The following is a 22585-nucleotide window of genomic DNA, read 5'->3' on the forward strand; positions in this document are numbered from 1 at the left end:
CACCACAATGCGATGAGTGGTCCTGGGGTTTTTTTTAAGGGATAATGTGAAACTAGATGAAAGTTGACACCAGCACCGCATCTCCTCCTAAGCTTTGATGCGGCAGATGGAGAGGAAGACAAAGAAGGGTCACAGTCTGGGTGGAACGGGGTTCTAACAATGTCAACAGCACACAAGTGTAGTCGCCTCACATTTACTTGGAAAGAGTATCTGCTCTGAAATAAAAAATCAGAGGTGTAGAAATAACAAAGCCCCAGGAATTCAATGGCCCTGATCTTGAACCTGACAGTTTCCCCTGAAGAATCCTGTCTGGCACTGTTGCGTTGGTAATAGTGGATGCTCGATTCCTTCGTTAGTCAGATTTCCAGGTGCCTGCCAGGGCGATACCCTCAGGGCCCCACACCTCGGTGGTTCTTCAGCGACTTGAAATGGCACAATAATGATGTTACCTACTTCGGTTTATCAGATTAGACACCAGATGAGATGATTTGGGGGGATCATAAAGCAGTGCATGAGGTAAGACCTGACTGAAGTAATAAGCTGACTTTTAATTCAGGGTTGGGGGTGGAATTATATTACTGGAAAGGAGAAGAAAGTCATACTGAATTGTTCAAAATTCTTTAAAAATTGGAGTTTTAAATGCCTTCCAGGCTGATACTCTAGCATGATGCCCTTCAGTCTAATTTTTAACCTCCATGAATTATCTGCATGGAAATAATTCATTTGCTCTACATCAAAACACAAAGATATTAAGAAAAATTACCTCATCTCATTTATATATTGACTTTCATAGAAACAGTTCCACAAAGGGTTAAAGATAATTGTTTCCTTGAGGGTTTCAAAGGAAGCCCCAGCTGAACTTTGTTTTCTCTTTAAGAAAACTCATGCTTATACTTGTTAAAGATATTAGGTTGTCTGATTCATAGCAATCAGAGTGCCGTGGTATCTTGTGTGTGAGACATCCTGAATGAAGGTGGCCCTTTTATTTAGGTAGATGATAAAATTCTCCTGGGATTTTCCCCCCCCAATTAACACTCTAATAGCACATTCTTTTTTTCTGGCAAAAGGCCTTTCAAAATCCAAGACTAGAGTCTGGTTTTTGTTGCATTTTATTTTTTTGACTCATTATATCCAAGTTAAACAGACTATGCATACAATACTAATGTTTTTTGTGACTCTCCTGAATACTCACAAATTCTCAGAGTAATACAAAAATTATTCTATAGTCAGCAAGTCTGATTTATGCCCCAAAACTTCATTAAAATTAACCTTCGGCCTAAAGAAACCCTTCTGAATTTCCCTTTGGAGTTATAAGATCATTAGGATGACATAAATGGTACTACTGAATGGTTGCCTCTGTTCATCAATTGGAGCACTTGAAAACATCTTCTTTGGGCCTGGCTGATGATCAAGAGAGTTTTTATAACTTTTGGTAATAAGTAGACACAGAATTTAGTCTTTCTGGCTCCATATTAGTTCAGTCCAGATGACTGCTTTTCCTTGTATCATTTTATTTATGTCGTGGATAGTATCAAAGACCTTTGCTTTTACAGTTTTATCAGTCATCTGCACACCTAACTGCTCGGCAATGTCAGCATTCATAGTACTTTATTTTTAGCATTAACTTAACAACAAAAAGGTGCTCGGACTTGGAATTTGCTATGTGGGATACCAAAGATTCATACTTTTCTTTACATAAGTAGAGCATCGTCAATGTGCTCTATCCTATGACTAGACAGTGAGCTTCTAGAGAAGATGTGTATGATATTCATCTTTGTTTCTCTTGTGGGATTGGCTGAATTAAACACACACAGAGGGGAAGTGGGAGGGAGGGAGCCAAAGAAAGGGAAGGAAAGAATTTTGAGAATTTATACAAGAGTTTGACTCTTAAGACTAATTTTTTCTCTCATATACACATACAAAAACCACCACAGAAGTAATTTAGTCATTACTCTAAATGTTGATGGTAACATTCTAGACATAATAAACCCAGCAAGTCTATACTATGGGTTCCTTCACAGCATGAGTTAGTATAGAGTCTGAGAGGATACAAATAAATACTGTAATATCCACTCCTTGTGCAAGCTTCATCCATTCCTTATAATAGAACAAAACTTACACATTAAACCTGTAATTTGGTTACCAAAAATGAGCTACTAAAATATAAGTAGTTATGCCCATATTAGAAATCTCTCTTTAAAAAACCTGAAAATATATACTAGAGGTATATTAAAATCAATCTAAGAGGTTTCTTACTGTAAAAATCCAATTTACAGTATTTCTCTAAGAGTTATAAATATTCCTTTATCCTTTGGATAAATTTTATGAAACCTTTTGGAATTTAATGTAAACAAACACACAAACTCATCCCTGTCTGATCTATTGTACATAAGCAACCTGCTCCTTCTCTATCAGTATATCATGGCTGCCTAAAGACAGACAGCACTCTAGGTAAGCTAGGTGGATAGGAAAAATATGCCCATCCTGGTATTTGCACAAGCTCAGCAAAAAAATACTAGCAGACAGGGACCTGTAGGTGAAGGAGGCCCCATATGGCCCACGGTCTGCATGCAAAGACAGCTGGTGAGAGGGCTACTCACTCAGCACGGAAAGGGCAGCGCAGCACACACAGCAGGATCCCAGTCACACAGATGCCAGCCCACCCCCAGTGCCATCGCTATTTAACGGGGTGATCTGTGAGCCGCTGGCACTTCTATATCCCATCACCACACTTTCTCTTAGAAGTGCTGTTATCAGAGTTATCGCCCAGTCATCTCCACTGGCTTTCGGTGATGTAAATGACATTGTTCATTGGGCTACACATACCGATGTTTTTCTCTAGAGCTGTGCACTATGAATCCAGACGTTTTTTGATGGGATGCTGATTCTGTTCTCCGGAAGGAGCTCTCTTCTCCTTTGTTCTCCGCGGCCCCACCCCCATCCTCCGGGAGGCTCTCCGTGTCCAGCACCGCCCTCCGCCAAAGGGTATGGAGGTCTTGGTGGGAGCATGTTTGGAGGGCCGTGTAGCGTCTGGAAGTCTGTCAACTGTGCAAGGAAAGGTAGGGCCCAACTCTCTCCTTTCCTTTCTCTGAGCCACTTTCTCCTAATTTGACTTGCTTGAGACCAGCTAATGGTAGGAAGGTCAAATGCATGCCCTTAATCTGATTTCTTTTGGATCACAGTAATTTGATCTCCAGCTGCTTGAGATATAGAATCAGTTGACTTTTTTTTTTTTTAATCAGTTGACTTTTCCAAAGCTATAATGTCTGAATTGGTACACTTTCTTTATTCCTTATCATTTCTGCCACAAACCAGCCAGTTCACTTCTTTCTCATGATATTTTCCTAAACAGGGCTAATAAAACCCAACACACACTCATAAAGTTCTATTTTCCAACCCCTCTCCTTAGAGCTGCTGACGTAGGGTCTGCCTCCCAAATAAATGCATCCCCCAAAGTTTTTGCCTTTGAATAACATGGAGGGACAGCTTGTCAGCCTTGGTCATTAGCTTCCCTACCATGTCCACTAGATGCTAAGATACATACCACAGTACATGTATGTCATAGCAGAACATCCCCTTCAAACAACCAATTAGGATGAGTAAATGCTATAACAAACAACCCTCAGATCTCAGTGGCTTAAATTAGAAAGGTTTGTTTCGTGATCATGTCAAGTCTGAAGTGGTGTTTCCTGCCCCAGATCTCTCCTGGGCAGCTCTTCTCCAAGCCATGACCCTGGAATCTGGCTTCCTTCCGAATGTGTCCACCCACTTTCTTATTATTTGCTCCCTGGCATATAAGCAGAAGAGAGAAGGATGGGGTAAGGGGGGCAAGGGGCAGAGCAACCGGGTGGCGGGAGGCAGGGAGCAAGCACCCCCAAGGGCAGGCGGGCACACAAGGACAAGTGCATGGCTGTTTTCATGGCCACATCTGGAAGTGGTGCTACTTGCGTTTTTATGCCCTTGGCTGGAACTCAGCCCTACAGCCCAGCTGTAAGACAGGGAAGTGGGGAATTGCAGCCTTCTAGTGTTCCCACAAGTAAAACAGTGTGGAAAAGCACAGCACCGCCTCAGCTATAATTAGGTTCCAGGCAGAGGAAAGAGGAAGATGGACCCTCTGGGTAAGCACATGCTTTTCTCTATAGTATTTTGTTTTCCTTCCAAATTATGGTTGTAGGTCCTTCCAAATTATATATGAAAATACTCAAATTAAACTCATATCAAGAGTGAGCTATCACTACTAGAGATACAGCTTCTTAACTTCAACCCAACTCCTTTCTGAACTGCCTGGTCTATTCCATCCCCCTCTCATCCGTTCTCTTCCCTTTGGGGACTACAGAACTGGCTCCCAGTGTACCATGTATTTCCTTCCTGTAGTCCGGTTGTACACACAGTCCAAGCCAGCTTCCACCACCAGCTTTTCCCTGGGTATTTGTTTATTCTTTCAAACATTTACTTTAAAAAAAAGTCCTGGCACAGCCGAGATGGCAGTGTGAATAGAGCAGCGGAAATCTCCTCCCAAAACCACATATATTTTTGAAAATACAACAAATACAACTATTCCTAAAAGAAAGACCAGAAGACACAGGACAACAGCCAGACTACATCCACACCTGCAAGAACCCAGCACCTCGCAAAGGGGGTAAGATACAAGCTGCGGCCCGGCGGGACCTGAGCGCCCCTCACCCCAGCTCCCGGCGGGAGGAGAGGAGTCAGAGTAGGGAGGCAGAGGGAGCCCAGGACTGCTGAACACCCAGCCACAGCCATCTGCACCAGAGCACAAGACACACAGTGCGTGCACGGGGTGCTGGATACTAGGGAAACAGGGCAGCAAGACCTATGAGTGGGCCCCTGCGGCCGGCGCCCTGGGGACAAAGAAAAGCGAGTGCTTTCTGAAAGTCTTAAAGGGACAGGGACCCCACAGCTGGACGGAGCGCCCCGGGACACTTAGCCCAGCAGCTGGGAATCCCAGGGAACTCCAGGCACCCTAACCCACTGGGCAGCAGGGCAGCTCGGAGGCCCCTCACGGAGATAAGCAGCCTCCTGGATGTTCTCCCTCTGGCACCCCGCCATAGCAGAGCGGCAGCCTGAGGCTGGCCATGCCCACAGCAACAGGGCAGAGCTTCCTCCGCAGCGGCCGGGCAAGAAACAAAGACCCCGTGTGTGCACAACTGCCCAACACAAGCCACTAGGGGTCGCCCTTCTCCCATGAGAGGAAGGCCACAAACCAGCAAGAAGGGATGTTCTCCCAGCCAACACCCGCGCCAGCTCCCCACAACTACCTCTGTCACCATGAAAAGGCAGAAGAATTTGATCCAGACCAGACTAACCCAGACATCCTCCCCTGAGAAGGAACATGGGGAGATAGATTTAACATATCTTCCTGGAAAAGAATTCCAAAAAAAAGTCATAACCATGCTGATGGACTTGCAGAGAAATATGCAAGAGCTAAGGAGGGAGAATACAGAAATAAAACAGTCTCTGGAAGGACTTCACAGCAGAATGGAGGAGGTGCAAGAGGCCATTAATGGACTAGAAATGAGAGAACAGGAACGCAGAGAAGCTGACACAGAGAGAGATAAAAGGATCTCTAGGAATGAAAGAATATTAAGAGAACTGTGTGACCAATTGAAACGGAACAATATCTGCATTATAGGGGTACCAGAAGAAGAAGAGAGAGAAAAAGGGATAGAAAATGTCTTGGAAGAAATAATTGCTGAAAACCTCCCCAAACTGGGGGTGGAAATGGCCTCTCAGACCATGGAAGTACACAGAACTCCCATGACAAGGGACCCAAGAAGGGCAACACCAAGACACATAATAATTAAAATGACAAAGATCAAAGACAAGGACAGAGTATTAAAGGGAGCCAGAGAGTAAAAAAAGGTCACCTACAAAGGAAAACCCATCAGGCTATCATCAGACTTCTCAATAAAAAAAAAAGTCTCCTAAGTGCTACTGTATGTCAGGTACTTGCTCTAAGCCTTGGGGATTGTGCAGCGGGCTGACCTGTGACCCACTGAATTCCTATGTTGAAGCCCTGAGAACATGAATGTCTTTGCAGATGGGGTCTGTACAGAGTCAACGGAGGTTAAAGGAGGTCACAGGGCGGGCCCTCACTCAGGATGGCTGGCATGCTTCTGAGAAGGGATCTGGATACAAACACACATAGAACAAAGACCATGTAAAGACACAGAAGGATGACGGCCATTCCCAAGCCAAGAGGAGAGGCCTTCAGAAGAGACCTTGATGCCAGAACCTTCCTACCGGACTGTTAGCCTCCAGAAATTATGAGACAATACATTTCTGTTTTATAAGCCACCCACTCTGTGGTACTGTGTGATGGCAGCCCTACAAACTAGTACAGATTTCACACAGGGAAAAAAAAAATGTAAAAATCCTTGTGCACTCCTGGAGCCTGGCTTCTAAGCTCTCCTTCATGCTCTGCCGACCAGCATGCCTCGCCAACTAGTCCTGTCCCCAGGGATCCCACATTCGCAGCCTCCGGGAAGCCCCCACACCGGTTCATCCTCCCTGAGAGAGTCGGACAGGCCTCCAGTCACACTGGCACAGAAGAGCCGCTGCAACTCTCCCCATCAGTGGAATAGCTTACATGAACAGCGAGCCACAGGACTGAAAAATGCTCTGAAATATGAGGAATTTCTAATCACTTTTCTGCAAAGCATGACACTGCTTTAAAGTATCATTTAAAGAAAAAAAATTCCATTTTCTGCAGAAACAGCAAATACCTACTACAGCTACTTTCCCAATATCACGTCAACACCACCTGCAGACAGGGCCACTCAGAAGCACTGCTGTGTCTTACCTAACAGGAAACTCTGTCTCTCCCCAAGGCAAGGGGTCAGTTAGCAGCTCGAACCCCTCACCTAACACACCATCCAAGGCCCTTTCCATGTCTGTGCCTGTTAGATTTAGATTATCAAGGTCACCACCACGGCTGCCACCAATCTGTAACGAAGCTACGCTGACCCCACTGCTAGGAGTGCCAAGTTTCTACTCCTAGAGCATATCACTGGATTCTTTCTTCTTGGTCTCTCCTTTTGTGGTAAAATGTCTACAAAAAGATGATGTTTGGAATAAGCAGGATCTGAGGTTTGAGACTACCCAGTGTTCTTCTCCTTTTCTCTCCCCACCTCTGACCTTGACTTAAGTCCTACTCGAGCATCAATATACAGGTCAGAGACAACATTCTCCAGGGATTTTCCACAGTCCACCCCGGCTTCTTTCCACCATCTCCAGTTAGCACTGGGGCAGCCTCATAACCTCTCTGGTTTCCAGCACAGCATTTCAGACCCAGTGCTGTAATCCTCTGGCATCCTAGGCTCCTGAAAGACAGGAGCTGTGCCTGTGTACAAACAACCTCCGAAAATGTACACTGGATGAAAGGGCATCTCATTCCACTCATCAGAATAATATCATTTTTAAATACCTGCTTAGGGCTTTAGAAATGTTTCTACAGTTAATATAAGGTTTATTCACTTTTAGTCAAATATTTAAACTCACCAGAAAGGGGTAGAAATTAAATTAAAATGCATAAGGATCAGTGGATGTTCAAATATTTGAACATACTTCAGCCTTTATAAGTCATACATATTCGCTGGAAATGAGCTGTAGTTCACGACCAAGGTAATTTATGTTATTTTATTTCAGCAGACACAACCAGATCATCTGAGGGTCCTCCTTCCTGCCTCCCAACGACCAGCACTGAAGAAACATAACAGCCCGTACAGATGGCACGTCCATTCTTCCAAGACTATGGTCAGGTTTGTATATTGTAAGCAGTTTTCTAGCCCTTAAAAAATGTGCTGAAACAAACATTCCCACCCCCAAGACACACATCAGAAGTGTCACACCTGTGACTACAGCAGATCTATCTACAGAATGAACTTCTTCACCTTTAATGTTTTCAAAATCAATGATCAGGTCTGCTCTGTCAGTGTATTCCGGCTCTCCAGCCTCGACACACTCTGCCTGTCTTAGAGCACGCGTCCCTCCGGTGTGCCCCCCTCTCCCACCCTCCCCAGGCGAAGGAGAGAGTGGTCGGCTGGAAGGCCAATCAAGTGAACCGAGGACAGGAGTAAAAACTCAAAGGACACACAAAAGGCCATTCGACTTTTACTTGAATTATCCCTACAATTCAGACAAAAGACTGTTTTTCTAAAATTGACAAAATCCTTTCAATAGGTCTGTTATTCCAGAGAAGCAAACTGAGATGTGGGAAGATGGGGCAATTGGTTTTTAAAAACTGTTCCTATCCAAAGTTTCAATTTGGGGGATGAGTTCATTTTCCCGGTGTTCCAGGCCTGTGTGCCCTTTGGCATCTGGGTGGGAAGGCAATGCTCGGAGGGCAGTTTTGTGAATAACGCGTGTCTCCTTATCTTATCTCCCTTGCAGTTATGGGTGGGATTCTGAAAGGTCTTGGGGCACAGAGAGGAAATCAGCAGACTGGGAAACTGGCACAATGTAAGACCTTGTCTAGCTTATGGGTGGTCCATGCTGAAAATGCCTATGATGGACGGTGCCCATGTGTGTCAGTAAAGAGAAGTAGATAAACAAAAGACAGGAGAAATGGGAACCCAGAGTAGGGCTGAGAAAATGGTCTTTATTTTACACAGAGAACAGGTTTCCTTCAGATCATTGGAAGGACTTGGTCAACTGCTTGTTAAACATCAAATCTCCCTGTATCTTCCTTGAGTATTTCAAAGGCAAAGTCCTTTTCATTAGAACATGGCTAGGGAACTTTGGCGTGCCAACTGATTGGCACTCCAAAAACCTGCTACTTTTTCTGCTCACATTAAAAAATGAGAGCACTTACTTGTTTTGTGATGCCATCAGAGGAAGGGGTGACAGTCTTCGAGCAGGACAGGCTACACAATGTGCCGGACCCAGCACAACACGGAATGTGCAGGAAGTCGTTCAGAAATGACCAAGGTGGTGAGAGCAAAGGGGGACCAGTCCAGGCTGGGGTCTGTGTGACTGCTCAGCCCCACCCAGAGGCTTTCTGACCTCTGCATGGACTTCAAATAAAGGCAAAATACAGATGAACTGCTCTGATGTGGTCCCGTGACCTCTACTTCAGGAGCCACTTGAGTGTGAACTGCAGTCAGGTCACAGTGCCAGCTCTGAGTGACACGTTTGCCTCATCTACTTAAACTGGCTCCAAAACCACAGGTTCTGCCCAGGTAAATGGGAACGGAAGTGAATGAATCCTTCATAACCCAGGGAAGAAACTGAACTCAGCCTGTGGGATCTGGGAAGGATATGATGCCGGGAGCCGATTTCCTCGGAGACAAACTCGAATTTCTCTTTAGAGCAGGGCGCTTCTGTGAGTATTAGTAAGGAGAGTGATTCCTTTTTAAGAACAATAAAAGGACATTATTTAAACCTCACACACTGACTCGGTGATTTTTTTTCTTTGAACTTAATGTTTGATGATTCCCTGTTTCCTAAAGGAAAAGCAGATGACACATGCCTGGTTTTGTGCTCTGAGATGAATTATAAATACAGCTTAGGGGGGCGAGTGAGTGAAATTGGTGAAGGGGTCAAAAGGTACAAACTCCCAATTATAAAGTAAGTCATGGGCATGTAATGAACAGCATGGAGACTATCATTAATAATACTGTAGTGCATATTTAAAAGTAATTAAATCTTAAAAGTTATCATAAAAAAAATTCCCTAACTATATTGATGATGTCAACCAGACCTAATATGATCATTTTGCAATATAAACAAATGTTTATTATGCTGTATACCTGAAACTAATATAATGTTGTACATCAATTATTTTAATTAAAAAATCACATATAAATAAAAAAATAAAACATTGCAGGTGCTCTGCTAGGTTTTCTGTAGCCCAGAATGGTCAGAGAGCGGGAAGCAGTTAGGCCTTCCCACAAGGACGCCCCACACAGTTACGCTGCGGGCAAACCGCAGAGTCAGACATGGTGGTCCTCTTTCCTTTCACAGAAGCTTAGCAGTCAAAAACTCAAGTTCCTACCTTATAAATTTAAAAGAGATAGTCCTTAACATGCTAAAACCCCTTTCCAGGCCTTTACTTGTAAGCTAAAAGAAACCTATATTGCTTAATAGTGGAAACTCAGTTGAGTGGAGAAACTCTATGACCACCACAGAAGATCTGACGGACGAGCTCCGGTCACCCTCAGAGTTAAGGACAAGAAACTGCAGAGTAAGAAAAGCTGAGAACCTTCATGAGGTTACCCAGTACAACTCCAAGGCCAACACCCACGCTCAGAGCCCGGGCCCTTCCTGAAGCCACACTGCTGCCACCCAGGAAGAGACTGACTGTTTCATTCAGCCCATCTCATGCTTTCTCAGGTTGAACTGAACTTCCCCTAGGATAACTCCGTAGAGTCGTCCCACCCAGACAGGACCGTCATGTCCATTCGCATTTGTAACAACTGAGGAAGCAGCTTCCCACAGAGGCCTGCCTGTCTGACACAGAAAACAGAATCTCTGCTCAAAGAGCTATGCCTGAGGGCTTACTGCACTTTACTTCCATAGCCCGGAGTCTGCGGCCTGGCACATGCAGGCAATTAGTAAACGTTTGTTAAATGACTGAATTATATCCTAAGTGCATAGCTACAAAGTTTCCTCTCACAGCCCTTCTTGCATCTGAGTGTCCATATGAATATGTGAATACCTACAAGTTAAAACTTCCAAGACTTACTCTTCCAAAGTATGGTGTCTGTGGAAATGGGGATAACTAAAAATTGGGAATGACCTGGGTTCTCCAAGGAAGGAAAATCCCCTTTATCCCCCACGCTCTCTGTGTTCGGGAGGTCAAACTGCATATATAAGCTGAGTGAGACACCTCGGCTCACAGTAATGGGTGCGAGAACCTGCCCAGGGCCGGCACTTCGTGCACAGCAACTATGAATGACACAGAAACTGAGGCACGGCCGGCTTTCATAGGCCACACAAGTCTTAGGACGCAGGACAGAAAGTCCAGCCAGATGTTCTTGATTTCAGATTTCATGCTCTGTCCACTGCATCAGAATACTTTTCAACATACATTAAAATACGCAATTATATAATGAAACTATATCATGATGTTAAAACTATATTCAATTTAAGTAGTACTTAATCATGATTATAAGTCCCATTATAATGTAATTCTTTACTTAACACTAATTGCTTTTTCCCCTTTCAGACAATCAGCCAATATTACTCAAACACTTAAAAAATGTTATTTGGACATTCAAAAAACCTGGGTTGATGATAATATTTTGAAGAGTTCAGTGATATGTTCAAATTAGACAGCAATTTTAAAAAAAAACCTAACTCCCGGGAGGGGTGCAAGTTGTAGCACCCCAAAATCTCATGACTATAGACTATCTATGGTTAAAAGAACATATGGGATGTGAACAGATCCCAGAAATGGGCTGCTTTAATTTGTCTGATGGTTCAAGTACAGTTGGAAAATATCCATCATATCATAGATAAATTTTCACAAATGCCTAGGGTGCCTAAATGGTTTTCTTGGCTTCACTGGAGATGGCTGGTAATTATAGATTTGCTTTGTTTATGTCACCGTATTCCTATTATGTTAATATGTGTGTGCAAATTAGTTAGTAGTTTAAAACCTATACATACTTAAGGTACTATACAAGAAGATATGTCAAAGAAATAATCAATCCTCCCAAGTTTCCTTCATATGCTACATCTATAGCTTTTCTTCTTCCTTCCTAATTACAAACCTTAAATAGAATTCGTGCCTCATATCGAATTTACCGAGTATCATAATTCCTCCAGGTGGTAAAGATACCTCGAGACAAGTGCTGGGCATAGAAGCCACAGGGCATAAATCTGCAAAGAAGTAAAAAGCTAACCTTTGCAAACAATATGGCTTCTCTCTCACTTACCAACTTTACATTTCCCTGTATGGCCCCGGAAGATGACTGGTTAGCCAGAGACGGGTAAGATTCCTCAAGGGAGGAACAACCTAAGACAGGCACAGTCGCAGGGGGGCCATCAGGTGAGAATTTGGGGATCAACAGAGGTGAGGCTCAGAACCTCACCCCCCCTGCTTTGAGAGAAATCTTCTGCATCCGTGGATGTCTTGCTGCCCTTGTCTAGCCTGGATTAATACTTAGTCCATAGGCACACACCTGATCATCTGATCATCTACATTTGCCTTCTTACAGCACTAAACTATGTTTTCTACCTTTATCTTGCATCTACCTACCACTTCAGCATTTTATTAAAAATAAAAATAATAATAATAATAGGAGAAATGTGGGATCAACATATAAATCAAGTACAAAAATCAAATGAATACTCATATTTGACCTGATGGTTTATAGGTCATATTGCATGATCAAAACCGAAAGTTTCTGTGATGACTGCCCTTGTACTGTTCACCATGTAAGAATTTATTCACTCTGTAAGAATTCGTTCACCATGTAAGAACTTGTTCGTTATGCTTCAGAAGATTGGAGACTGACGAGAATTAGGCTTGAGATGGATTAATGATTGTACATTGAGCATTGACCCCCCTATACTGAATTTTATTGTTGTTAACAACCATTTGATCAATAAATATGAGAGATGCCCTCTCAAAAAAAAAAAAAAAAAACCTAACTCCCCACCAGATTTACAAGTGACACAGAAAAGTTGTAAATGCCTTTTTATGCATACACAAATTAGCATGGCTGCTTTATGAGGTAGGAAGGAGCACTGTGGCATCAGGCAAACAGATGTGTATCAGCGGCATTCCTAAATGTGTAGCTCCGATCTGCACTTACGGTCCCTGCAGTAACAGCTGTCATGGAACTGTGCAGTCTTAGGCACATGAACATGATAACCGCCAAAGGTTTTTACTTTAGCCTTGCAGAGAGTCATGGCAGAGAACGCAGAACTAGAGAATGTCATTGCAGAGCTATAAGGAAGGGTAGTTGGTGATCCAGAACAGTTCAGAAGTTCTTGTTGAGATAGTGCGTTTGTAAAGTTCTGCTAGTACTAAATTCAGTACTTTCTAGCACTGCTCAACACCAGCACTGTTTCTAAAGTAAATGAAAATGCCTTGTGTGCTTTATTCCATTATGAATTTCAGACTAAATCAAGAGATTTTAATAGGTACACAACACAAACTCTGCTTTCTGCTCCAATCTGTTCTCCTCGCGGACATCACAGAACTCCACCCCAACTCCCTGGGCCCCAGAAGCTGAGAGAAGGGGGTACTCTCCTGTCACACAGCATTGGCTAGAAGCTGGGATGTGCAGCGGGGAGAAGAAAGTGTGAACAAAGAATCATGAATAATTGTGAATCCACCGTTCTACTCACTTTCCCCCTCTGGAGTTATGGTTGTACTGCCTGCTACCAGCATCGCAGAGATACTAATAGAGGAAGAGATGCTGACCACAGCAATGGGCTTCCCCAGCTCCCTCCCTCACACCCCTCCTGTGGCCTAGCGCGGGGATAGCCTTGGTACTGTCCTCCCATAGAATTGGGCCCCGGACTTGGATAGGATCAAGGCTCGTCTGTGGTTCCTTTGAGTCTTCAAAGGGTGAAAAATGACATGCAAAGGACGCTATTATCTGGGTGTACACTCTGCTGAATTCCTGGTCTATGTCAACTTTTGCGATATTTCAAAATTTCTTTAAGAGCATCTCCTGCCTTTTCAGTCTCCAATGACTGACACCTAATGTTGTAACTCAAATATCATAACTGATTTCTCTTCTAATCTGCACACATATTTTAGCAAACGTGGAAGTGTAAACATCTAGAAACTGCTCAACATGGTTGCTTACAGAGATGGACTCCAAAAACGAATTTACCTTATATTATTATTATGTGAAAAATATGACATGAATTCACCTCGTGACTGATTTTTATTTTGTCCTTTATGAGTCTTGAATTTGATCAGCTTCCATGGAATGCAGAATATTTTTAAAATAATACTTTGTGAGTTGTTACATAAACCTGTTTTGATGTACTTTAAGCAATTAACATGACAAAATATTTTTAGTATATCTTGACTATTAGTAAAAAATAAATTGTCTAGTAGTTTCTGTTTTTTTATTTCAGTCAGTCACATATCACTGAATTCAAAGCATCTGGAATGTGCCAGACTGTGGCAGGTCATATGGATAGTTTCAAATATCTGAACTATTTATATACTTTATACTGCTAACAAATATATTTGTTGCACCAAGTGTGTATCAGCATGATCATTTAAAATTAAAAAACTGAAAGAAACAATCTATTAAATTAGTTCAATAAATAAATCATTGAGCACAAAAATGGGAATGAAATGATTTTAAAATCTGATTTTCTGTCTCGGTACATTTTGAATTAATCAATATTTTCTTATTAATTTCCCATTACTATAACATATGTGAAGTTGACTGTACCATAATGGCAGATGAACTAAAATAAGTGACAAGCATTAAATATTTCTAATTTTAACTGTTAGTTAGGGATGTTTTACACACATATGTGCACAAAAACAGCATGGTACTTATTTAAATATATATATTAAAGTCACACAAATATCTATTCACTTTTAAAAGTTGGTGACATTACTGAACAAATAAGTATGAAAGATTTATTTCTAAGAATCTTCATTCCAAAATATTTCATGCTAAGACCATATTCCAGAAATATGCATATCATCTCATTTCTCAACTGCAAATGTAGTCATATGAATCCATATGATAACAAAAATATGAACATTAATAGTGTACTTGGCATAAAAGAGACATTGATAAATTTCCATCAGGACAAATTTCAAATCTTGTCATTAATCGCTAATATATGCACATCAAGGTGAAATAATAATACTGCAGCTACATATAAATTATTATTTAGATTTCCACAGTTGATCTCTTCACTCTCTATCTTATATGATTTAATAAGGTTGTTGTTATATATATTAGCAACTACATATCCAATGTCTAAATGCAGCTGAGTCATCAACCATAGTTTTTACAAGATTACCATTTATGTTAACAAAACCAATGAATTTTTAACAAAAATAGTATATCACAATAAAAAAGACTCTTCCACCTTCTTTTTCTGCAACATTAATGAAGCATATATAATATTGTTACCTAGCTAGAATACATTACTTTTAAGTACCCAGTATGAGTTTCTGTTGCGTGTATCTGTGAGTATGTGTGCTAATTGTATATATGCCTTCAGTTGCATCAGCCTTCTAATAGGATTAGATGTAGGCACTGGTTTTTCATTTAACTGGAAAAGCCAAAAAGTTTAGAGATAAGATAGGAAGCAATAAGGACAATTTTTTGCTTAAATTATGTGGCCCTTTAAATCATACTGCACAAACACGAGAAGAAACAAAGATCCTATCTTGAGAAACTGCAGCACATAAATGTTTCCACTAGGCAAATTGTCAGGACTGACTGAACAGCGTCAGTGAAAGCAGGTTACACAACTGGAGAAAAATCTTGATGTAAGAGCCCTCTTCTGATAAAGACACAGTTTTTCAAGCCATCTCTCTTACCCTAAGTATCTAGTCAACTCATTTCTAAGTGTTACGAGTTCTTTCCCTTAAAAACAGAAAACACTGGCTATTCTATAGTCTACTCTTATCCTAGGTCAAATTATTCAAACTTCAAATTATTTTTTTTAATCACAGATGATGAGGATCCAACATATTATTCAAAATTTAATAAAGGAAAACCATCTCCATCCTGATAGTTTGTATAGACAATCAGAAAGAAAACATTAGTGATCATGTCATCTAGAATAAACAGAATTTTCCCAAAAGAATAGTAGACTCAAATAAACCTTCCAAATTTCTACTGGTACTTTTACTGATACATTGGAAATAACACCATTGACAAAAGCAACCTAATGATTTTCAGCAACATTAAATAATATTATCTCGACCAGTTAAAATTTCAAAAATAACTGCAGTGGTAAATGGCAGTTACCCAATTTCCATTAGCGCAACTCAAATTTCACTAACACATACAATATACATTAGAGAAAATGAAGGGTTGCTACCAGGTTTTTGCAAGAGGGAAAAAAAAAGCAAAAAGCACATGAACAGGAATAACCATATCAAAGTAAGAAATGGTAAAAGGCATTGTTTGGATAATTCCAAACTCATCATGCAACATACTAATAACAAGTTCAAAGACAGTAGTATTTCCTCATCAAAAATATTCTCCAGTAGAGATTTATCATCCTTTTTTGAAATGTTATAAATAAATCAATCCCTTAATAATCACAAAAATATCTTCATAGGTCATGAGAAGCAAGTTATTAACATAAAGATATTCATTAACATGTTTGAAAACTTTTGAGTTATTTGTTCTTTTATCTCAATATGTCATAATTGATATAGGTTAGATATACACTCTAGTTAGATATATATATATGTGCTAGTTAGATATATACTCTTAATCAGTACTACATCAAGGTAAAACAATCAGTTTGGAAATTTAAAGTGTCCAAATATTTTCTCCATGGATCATCTTTGTGTTTTATGATTGTCTTACCTCAATGATTTTGTCGTGAATCTCCAAGCCATCTGGTCTGTCAGCAGGTCCATTTTCCAAAATTTTTGAGACATAAATTCCTTCTGTTAATGTTTCTTCCTCATTATTCTATAAAAAATAAAACATTTTTAGCATTAAGAAAGATGGAAACAAAATTTTAAGTTGGATAAAGGGCAATTCAGTAAATGTGACATTGCCAATCCTCCCTAAACATGCATCTCTAGGGATTAGGCACTGAATTTTAACTTACTTAACACCAAATAATCCTCAACCAAGATGGCAGCTTTGCCCAATGAGCCCAGCATCTATTTCCAACAAGATTATCCATTTACGTCAGGTGTTTGAGCACACAAAAAAAGCTATGGGGAAAGGACATATACAAGTTGATATCAACTGGCACCTAAGTATTACTTATAAAACATCTTACTTCTAAAAAGATGTAGCAATTAAATAGGGTTAAAGAAAACAAAAAGCATATCCAACCTCACTATATAATTGGTCACAGTGAGATGTGGTCATAGTTTTGAAAACATAATTTAGCTTCATGATATGACAGACTTGGAATTATCGCTAACTATATAATAGATACATTCACAGGGGAGACTTACGACTTGCTTACGTCTAAAATTCCAAAGATCAACTCCAAACCACAAGGGAACCCATTCAAGGTTAATCTTTATACATTTCCAGGTTAACTTGTTTACAATAAGCTGTTTAGGCAGTTTCTGTTTGATAATACTAGGCAACTGTATCACCTGTTTCTATCTCCTGTTGTATCTGTTTGGTCAGCTTCAGATGCTAACATAGACTGGCTATGGCATAATATGTTAAATGAATAAATGAACAGTTAAAGTAAGTTGAAACAAGACATAACTATTTTTGCAATTACACAGGAGATACCATGTTAAAGAAAGACAGTTGATTTGAAATATTTTTGACCTAACTGCTTAAACCTCAAACACAGCCAATATGGTACAAACAGAAAAATTCTAGCAAGTCACCAGAAACCAATTATATTACAAAACTTATTTATGGAAAATGCCCAACATCATATGATATATTGTATTATTTTAAATGTCATTTTACCTCATGGCAGATTAAATAAAATTATTTCTCCCTAATAACCTTCCTTAACATGAATTTTAAGAGGCTCTTAAAAATGTCCAATGCCATCTAAATGTCAAACACCTAACTAGCATTTATGAAAATCTTCCTTAGGGGAAAAGAAAAACTGAAATGATGAAAACACTTCTATCTCTTCCTAATAAATGGGGACTGTTCTAGAAACAGAAGGATTTCAGTTGTTAGTTGCTAGGTTTTTGAAATACTAAACAGAAAGAAGGCTGTACGTCACTGCCATCTTGACATAAACAGAGCGAACGGCCAACTCTAAGATAGTTGCAATGCAGGATGCAAAAATTTCCTGGCAGTTGATTGGAAATATTAAAGGATAGGATTGCTTTTAAAACTTCACCACCTTTTTCGAGTTATGTTGAAAATTAAGTTGATGTAGTATTTGAAGGCTGTAAAAGAACTTTGCGACTACAGTATTCGGTATAAGTTTATAACTCGTGCATTGGGAAAACAATTGGCACCATGTAGAATATATTATTCATTTGATTAAATGAAGGATTTGACTGGGGGAGCCAAAAATATTTCAAACCAACTGTCTTTCTTTAACATGGTATTTCCTAGGTAATTGCAAAAAAAAAACCAGTTATCCCTTATTTCAACTTATTTTAACTGCTCATTCTTTTATTTAACATATTATGTGGTGTCCAGTCTGTTAGCATCTGAAAACTGACCAATTTGACTTAAAAAGAAAATACAAACAGGTGATACAATCGCCTAGTATTATCAAATCGAAACTGCCTATAGGTTAATTAAAAAAGTTTGCCAGTGGGCCTACAGAAGGTAGATAAAATTTGAAATGTACTCTGTTCTTTAAAAAGTAACAAAGAGAAACAAGCCTTTTAGCTGTTGGGTGTTTTTATTTTGTTTTTCTCAAAAAAATCTAGGTATGCTTTGGAACATTTGCACTAGGTATCTGATATTTAATCACAGCATGATTTTAAATATAAAACCATTTGTTCTTCTTACTCAAGATCCACAGATGAAAGTGAGGCCTTCTGTTTATTAGCTTATAAGCAGAGTGACTTACGCAGAAACAAGGTGGATTACCTGATTCGGTCGACCTCCTATAATATTGAATCCCAATGTGTCATTTTCTCTTTCTAACACAATGGTGAGTGGCTTGTATTCTCCATCCTAAAAGAAAATGGATAAAATAACTAGTTACATAAGGAATATAAAAGGAAAACTAAATGGCACAGTAAAGCCTTTTTTCTTTTTACCATAAATAAATCAACATTTGAAAAGGCAAAAAACCTTAAAATTAAGGATTAAGGTTGGCTGAATTTGGGAGAAGGTTAATATTTTCCTTAGAAGAAATTACTTAAATGGAACTGTGCATGTGAGAAAAATATTTTTTAAAATGACTAAATGGTTTTGTATTTCCACACATGCAGCTATCTTTTATCCTAATGCAGCATCTAATTTTGACTTCATGGTAATTAAAAATATATTTCTGGTTTAATTTTACATTTTTTCACCTCCATTACAGAACAGAAAATAAGTTGCTACAGGATCTGAAAATTATTTTATGTAAAAACTTCACTTTGGAAAACCTTAAGGGATTTAAGGAACAGTGAGCTATTTATAAATGTCAACAGTAACATTTGGATGGCTTCTGTAACCATTTTGTAAATTTACCTGGATATACAGAAACTAAAGAAAGAATCAGAGGTAACATCCGGCCTTTTAATAAGCAACTTGCTCTTGTTTATCACAGTAGAAATATTTCAGCTCCTTACACTTCAGTTATCTTTTTTTAGGTTCAAGGACAGAAGGTTCTAAACTCAAAGCCCGAGTTCTAATTCTAAATAGCCATCCTAATTCTAAATAGTATTCTTATTGGGTTTTTTTTTTTCATAATTCTTGCACAATTTTAAAAAGAGAGGACTTGTGCTAGGGAAAGTAGCATGTATTTCTTTACTGAATAATAGTTAGCAATACGAATTACATCTACAACCTGTTTATTAGTAAAAACCAATTTAAACATAAGATGAAACAGTGCCAGACTAGACGCATTTTATTCATGGCTATGGGTATTATTAACTCTCGTAGGAAATTGTGTCCCTGGTAATTACTTCTGAATGGTAAAATTCGATAAGCCTCATCCCCACTACAACCCTCATCGCCAGCTTTTCCCAGGAGCTTTTCCCAGGCGGTGCACAGAGCGGCCCCCTTCTGGTGGTGGGCAAACACGTCTGAAGCGCACAGAGAAGCCCTTTTGATAATTAGTCTGCAAATCACCGGCCCTGTTCCTGGCTTCTCAGACCCCAGCTTGACTTCTTGCACGGACCTCTCTGCCACAGGACCCTAGCTGTTGATACTTTCTATCAGTCTCGCTTCCCTAAGACCTTGAAACCTAAACTGGTAATACACAGTAAGTTTCTGTGCTGCTCTCCCAGTCTTCCCATTTTGTAAATTTACCTGGATATACAGAAGCTAAAGAAAGAATCAGAGGTAACATCCGGCCTTTTAATAAGCAACTTGCTCTTGTTTATTCCAGTAGAAATATTTTAGCTCCTTACACTTCAGTTATATTTTTTTAGGTTCAAGGACAGAAGGTTCTAAACTCGAAGCCCGAGCTGGAGGCAGGGCAAAGCAGCCTCAAATGGGAATCGTCCTGAGTTGCTCCTCCCGGGACGCTGCGACCGAAAACAGCGCCTTGAATGGAGCGCCGGCGCCGCTGAAGCCCTGCTCACCATGGCAGCGGGCGGCCACGCCGCGCGCCGCGTCCACGTCCCCCGGCGCAGAAGAAACAGTTTCCTAAACGAGCTGTTCGCACGCGCGGCTGCGGAGAGACCCGCCTGTTCGGTCTGCGTGGAAGAGGGCGGCCCGCGAGCGCGGTTCGGGGCCCGCGGCCTCCACAAGGACGGGCAGCAGCCGCTGCCGCGGGCGCACCGGGTGGGGGGCCCGACCACGGATGCGACCGCTCTCGGCCCTGCCTCCCCGAGTGCCCCCCGCACGCGCGCGCACGCGCAACACACACACACACACTCACGCCACCGCTGGCAAGTCTGGAGGCAGGCAAGCAGCACGGAGGGAAGGGCAGAATGATGAGAACGCGTCTGCACGTCTAGGAAATCCCATCTCTTACCCTCTCGGCTCGTTACCCGAGTCCCCCACCCTCCTGACTGCCCCAGCACTGAGCGGAAAGTGGCTGAAAACAGGCAACTTGGCGGGGAAACTGAGTCAAAAAGAGCTACAAGGGTGGTCCGGCTGCGGGGCGGGGCAGGGGGGAGACGCCGCGGCGCCCGGGGTTCCCTGCGGCCGGCGCGGCCAGGGGCGCAGGGCGGGCGGAGCGCGCCGGGCAGGGGCGAGCGGCTGGGCGCCGCGAACACTCCCTCCTCCCAGTCCCGAGGCAGGGCCGGGCCGCCCGCGCAGCCAGCGGCCCCGGCCCGTGTACCCCTCACCGACCCCGGGCGCCGAGCCCCTTCGCTTACCGGGTCCAGGGCGCCGCGGCGGGCGCGGACCGCGCCCCGAGCGAGCCGCTCCTGCAGCCCCGCGGGCCCCGGGACGCAGCCCCGGCGGCGGGCAGCGCGGAGGGCGCAGCGCGGCACGTGCGCCGCCAGCTCGCGCGGCCGGACGGGGCGGCGGCCGCGGGCGCGGTGGTCGCAGCGGTCGCGCAGCTCCCGCCCGAGGCGGCGCAGCGGCGGCACCCGGCAGGGCCCCGCGGGCAGAGGCGCCAGGGCAGCCGGCGCAGGAGACGCGGCCGCCGCGAGGTGCTGCAGCGCGAGGCCCTGGGCGCCCCCGTGCGGGGCCGCGGGGCGGGGGCTGTGCGCACACAGGCGGTTCGGCGCGAAGTTCCGGGCCCGCGCTGGGTCCCCAACGCCGCCGTCGGGACCTGAGAGGCGCCGCCTCCGGGTCGACCCCGCCCCACCGCGGAGCCCAGGTGTCCGGCCCGAGCGGTGGGTCCAGGCGGGTCTGGGTCCCGCGTGGATGCGAGGACACCTTTAACCCCACCGGGAGGGACTCCCGCGGGCGCAGCGTCCTCGCCCGCGCGCCTCTCCGCGGGGTCTTCATCCCCGGCATCCAGCCCATCTGCAATAAACGTGTTTGAAACAGATGCGCTTGTTTTCTCTCCGCTCAGCCCGCTACAAACTCACCAGCGACGCGGCTGCGACCTTAGCAAATCACTGGGCAGCGACTCCAGAGCCCGGCTTCCCCAGTCCGACCCAGATCTCAGGTGAGTGTCCGCAGGCGGGGTGACGCCTGCCAGCGAAGGTGGGGAGAGGCCAGGTGCTCGCCTGGCAGCCCCCCTAGTCGGGAGGACCTGAACCGGCCCTGGGCCGCCTGCCCAGTGAGGACGCCCTGACCGCCGTCTGCCTCCAAGTTCAGTCGCCACGCCATCCGTCTTGCCTTCCACGGGCGTTTTAACCACTGGGAATGAGAATGGTACGAATTGGGTACCTGGAAAGGAGAGGATTACAAAAGAAAGCTGTGAAATAGCAGAAATCCTTATGGCTGCTTCCGTTTAGGGACCCTGAATATACACACATAGATGGGTTCCAAACTGCCCCTTCCTCCAGTTTAATTTTTCGAAGTGTGTAGCATGCCGGGTCTTATCGAAAACACAGGAAGGGGTCCCGCCATGCCCCCCCTCACCACCTTCTGATCCTTAGCAATGCAGAGCATCCCTACCTGGGTACGCACCACTTCCTGCATTATCCCGAAGCTCCTTCCTCGTGCTTAGGACGGACTTCCTCAATTAACCACTGATGATTTCCCACTTCCAGCTGGGCATCATTCCAGAAAGCTGTGTATTTTGTAAGGCACCAAAAGGTAACAGTTCAAACCCGAAAACCTCCAGACTTTGTCCTTTAAATCCTTGGTGCTAATTGAAGAATTAGCAAAGGCGAAAAAAAGAGCTAATAAGAACCTTTTGAGCCTTCTTTCTGTTTGAAAAATGAGATTTGATGTTCAATTCCAAGCAAAGATCCTGGAGTGGCTGG

At 42.8% G+C, this 22585-nt stretch overlaps 2 protein-coding genes across 3 annotated transcripts in view; both read right to left on the bottom strand.

Annotated features, from left to right (window-relative positions):
- The window catches only part of PDZRN4 (PDZ domain containing ring finger 4), a 296728-nt gene extending 275671 nt beyond the window's left edge, over window positions 1–21057 (bottom strand). Inside the window, exons 1-3 of one of the 2 annotated variants that reach the window (XM_073222672.1) lie at window positions 20336–21057; window positions 18687–18773; window positions 16506–16613 (exon numbers count right to left, since the gene is read on the bottom strand). In XM_073222672.1, coding sequence (XP_073078773.1) covers window positions 16506–16613; window positions 18687–18773; window positions 20336–20338 — 198 coding nt within the window. In that variant the 5' untranslated portion in view covers window positions 20339–21057. Of the gene's footprint in view, window positions 1–16505; window positions 16614–18686; window positions 18774–20060 lie in introns of both variants that reach the window. The other variant, XM_073222673.1, reaches the window with a different exon arrangement.
- Window positions 20826–22298, bottom strand: LOC140846585 (uncharacterized). Its single transcript, XM_073223497.1, is given in 4 exon segments — window positions 20826–21143; window positions 21145–21727; window positions 21907–22043; window positions 22275–22298. Coding segments are annotated over 4 exon segments (1062 nt in total).
- Between the last annotated feature and the right edge of the window lie 287 nt (window positions 22299–22585).

This window comes from Manis javanica, chromosome 15 (assembly GCF_040802235.1).
Source record: "Manis javanica isolate MJ-LG chromosome 15, MJ_LKY, whole genome shotgun sequence".
Taxonomy (NCBI): Eukaryota; Metazoa; Chordata; class Mammalia; order Pholidota; family Manidae; genus Manis; species Manis javanica.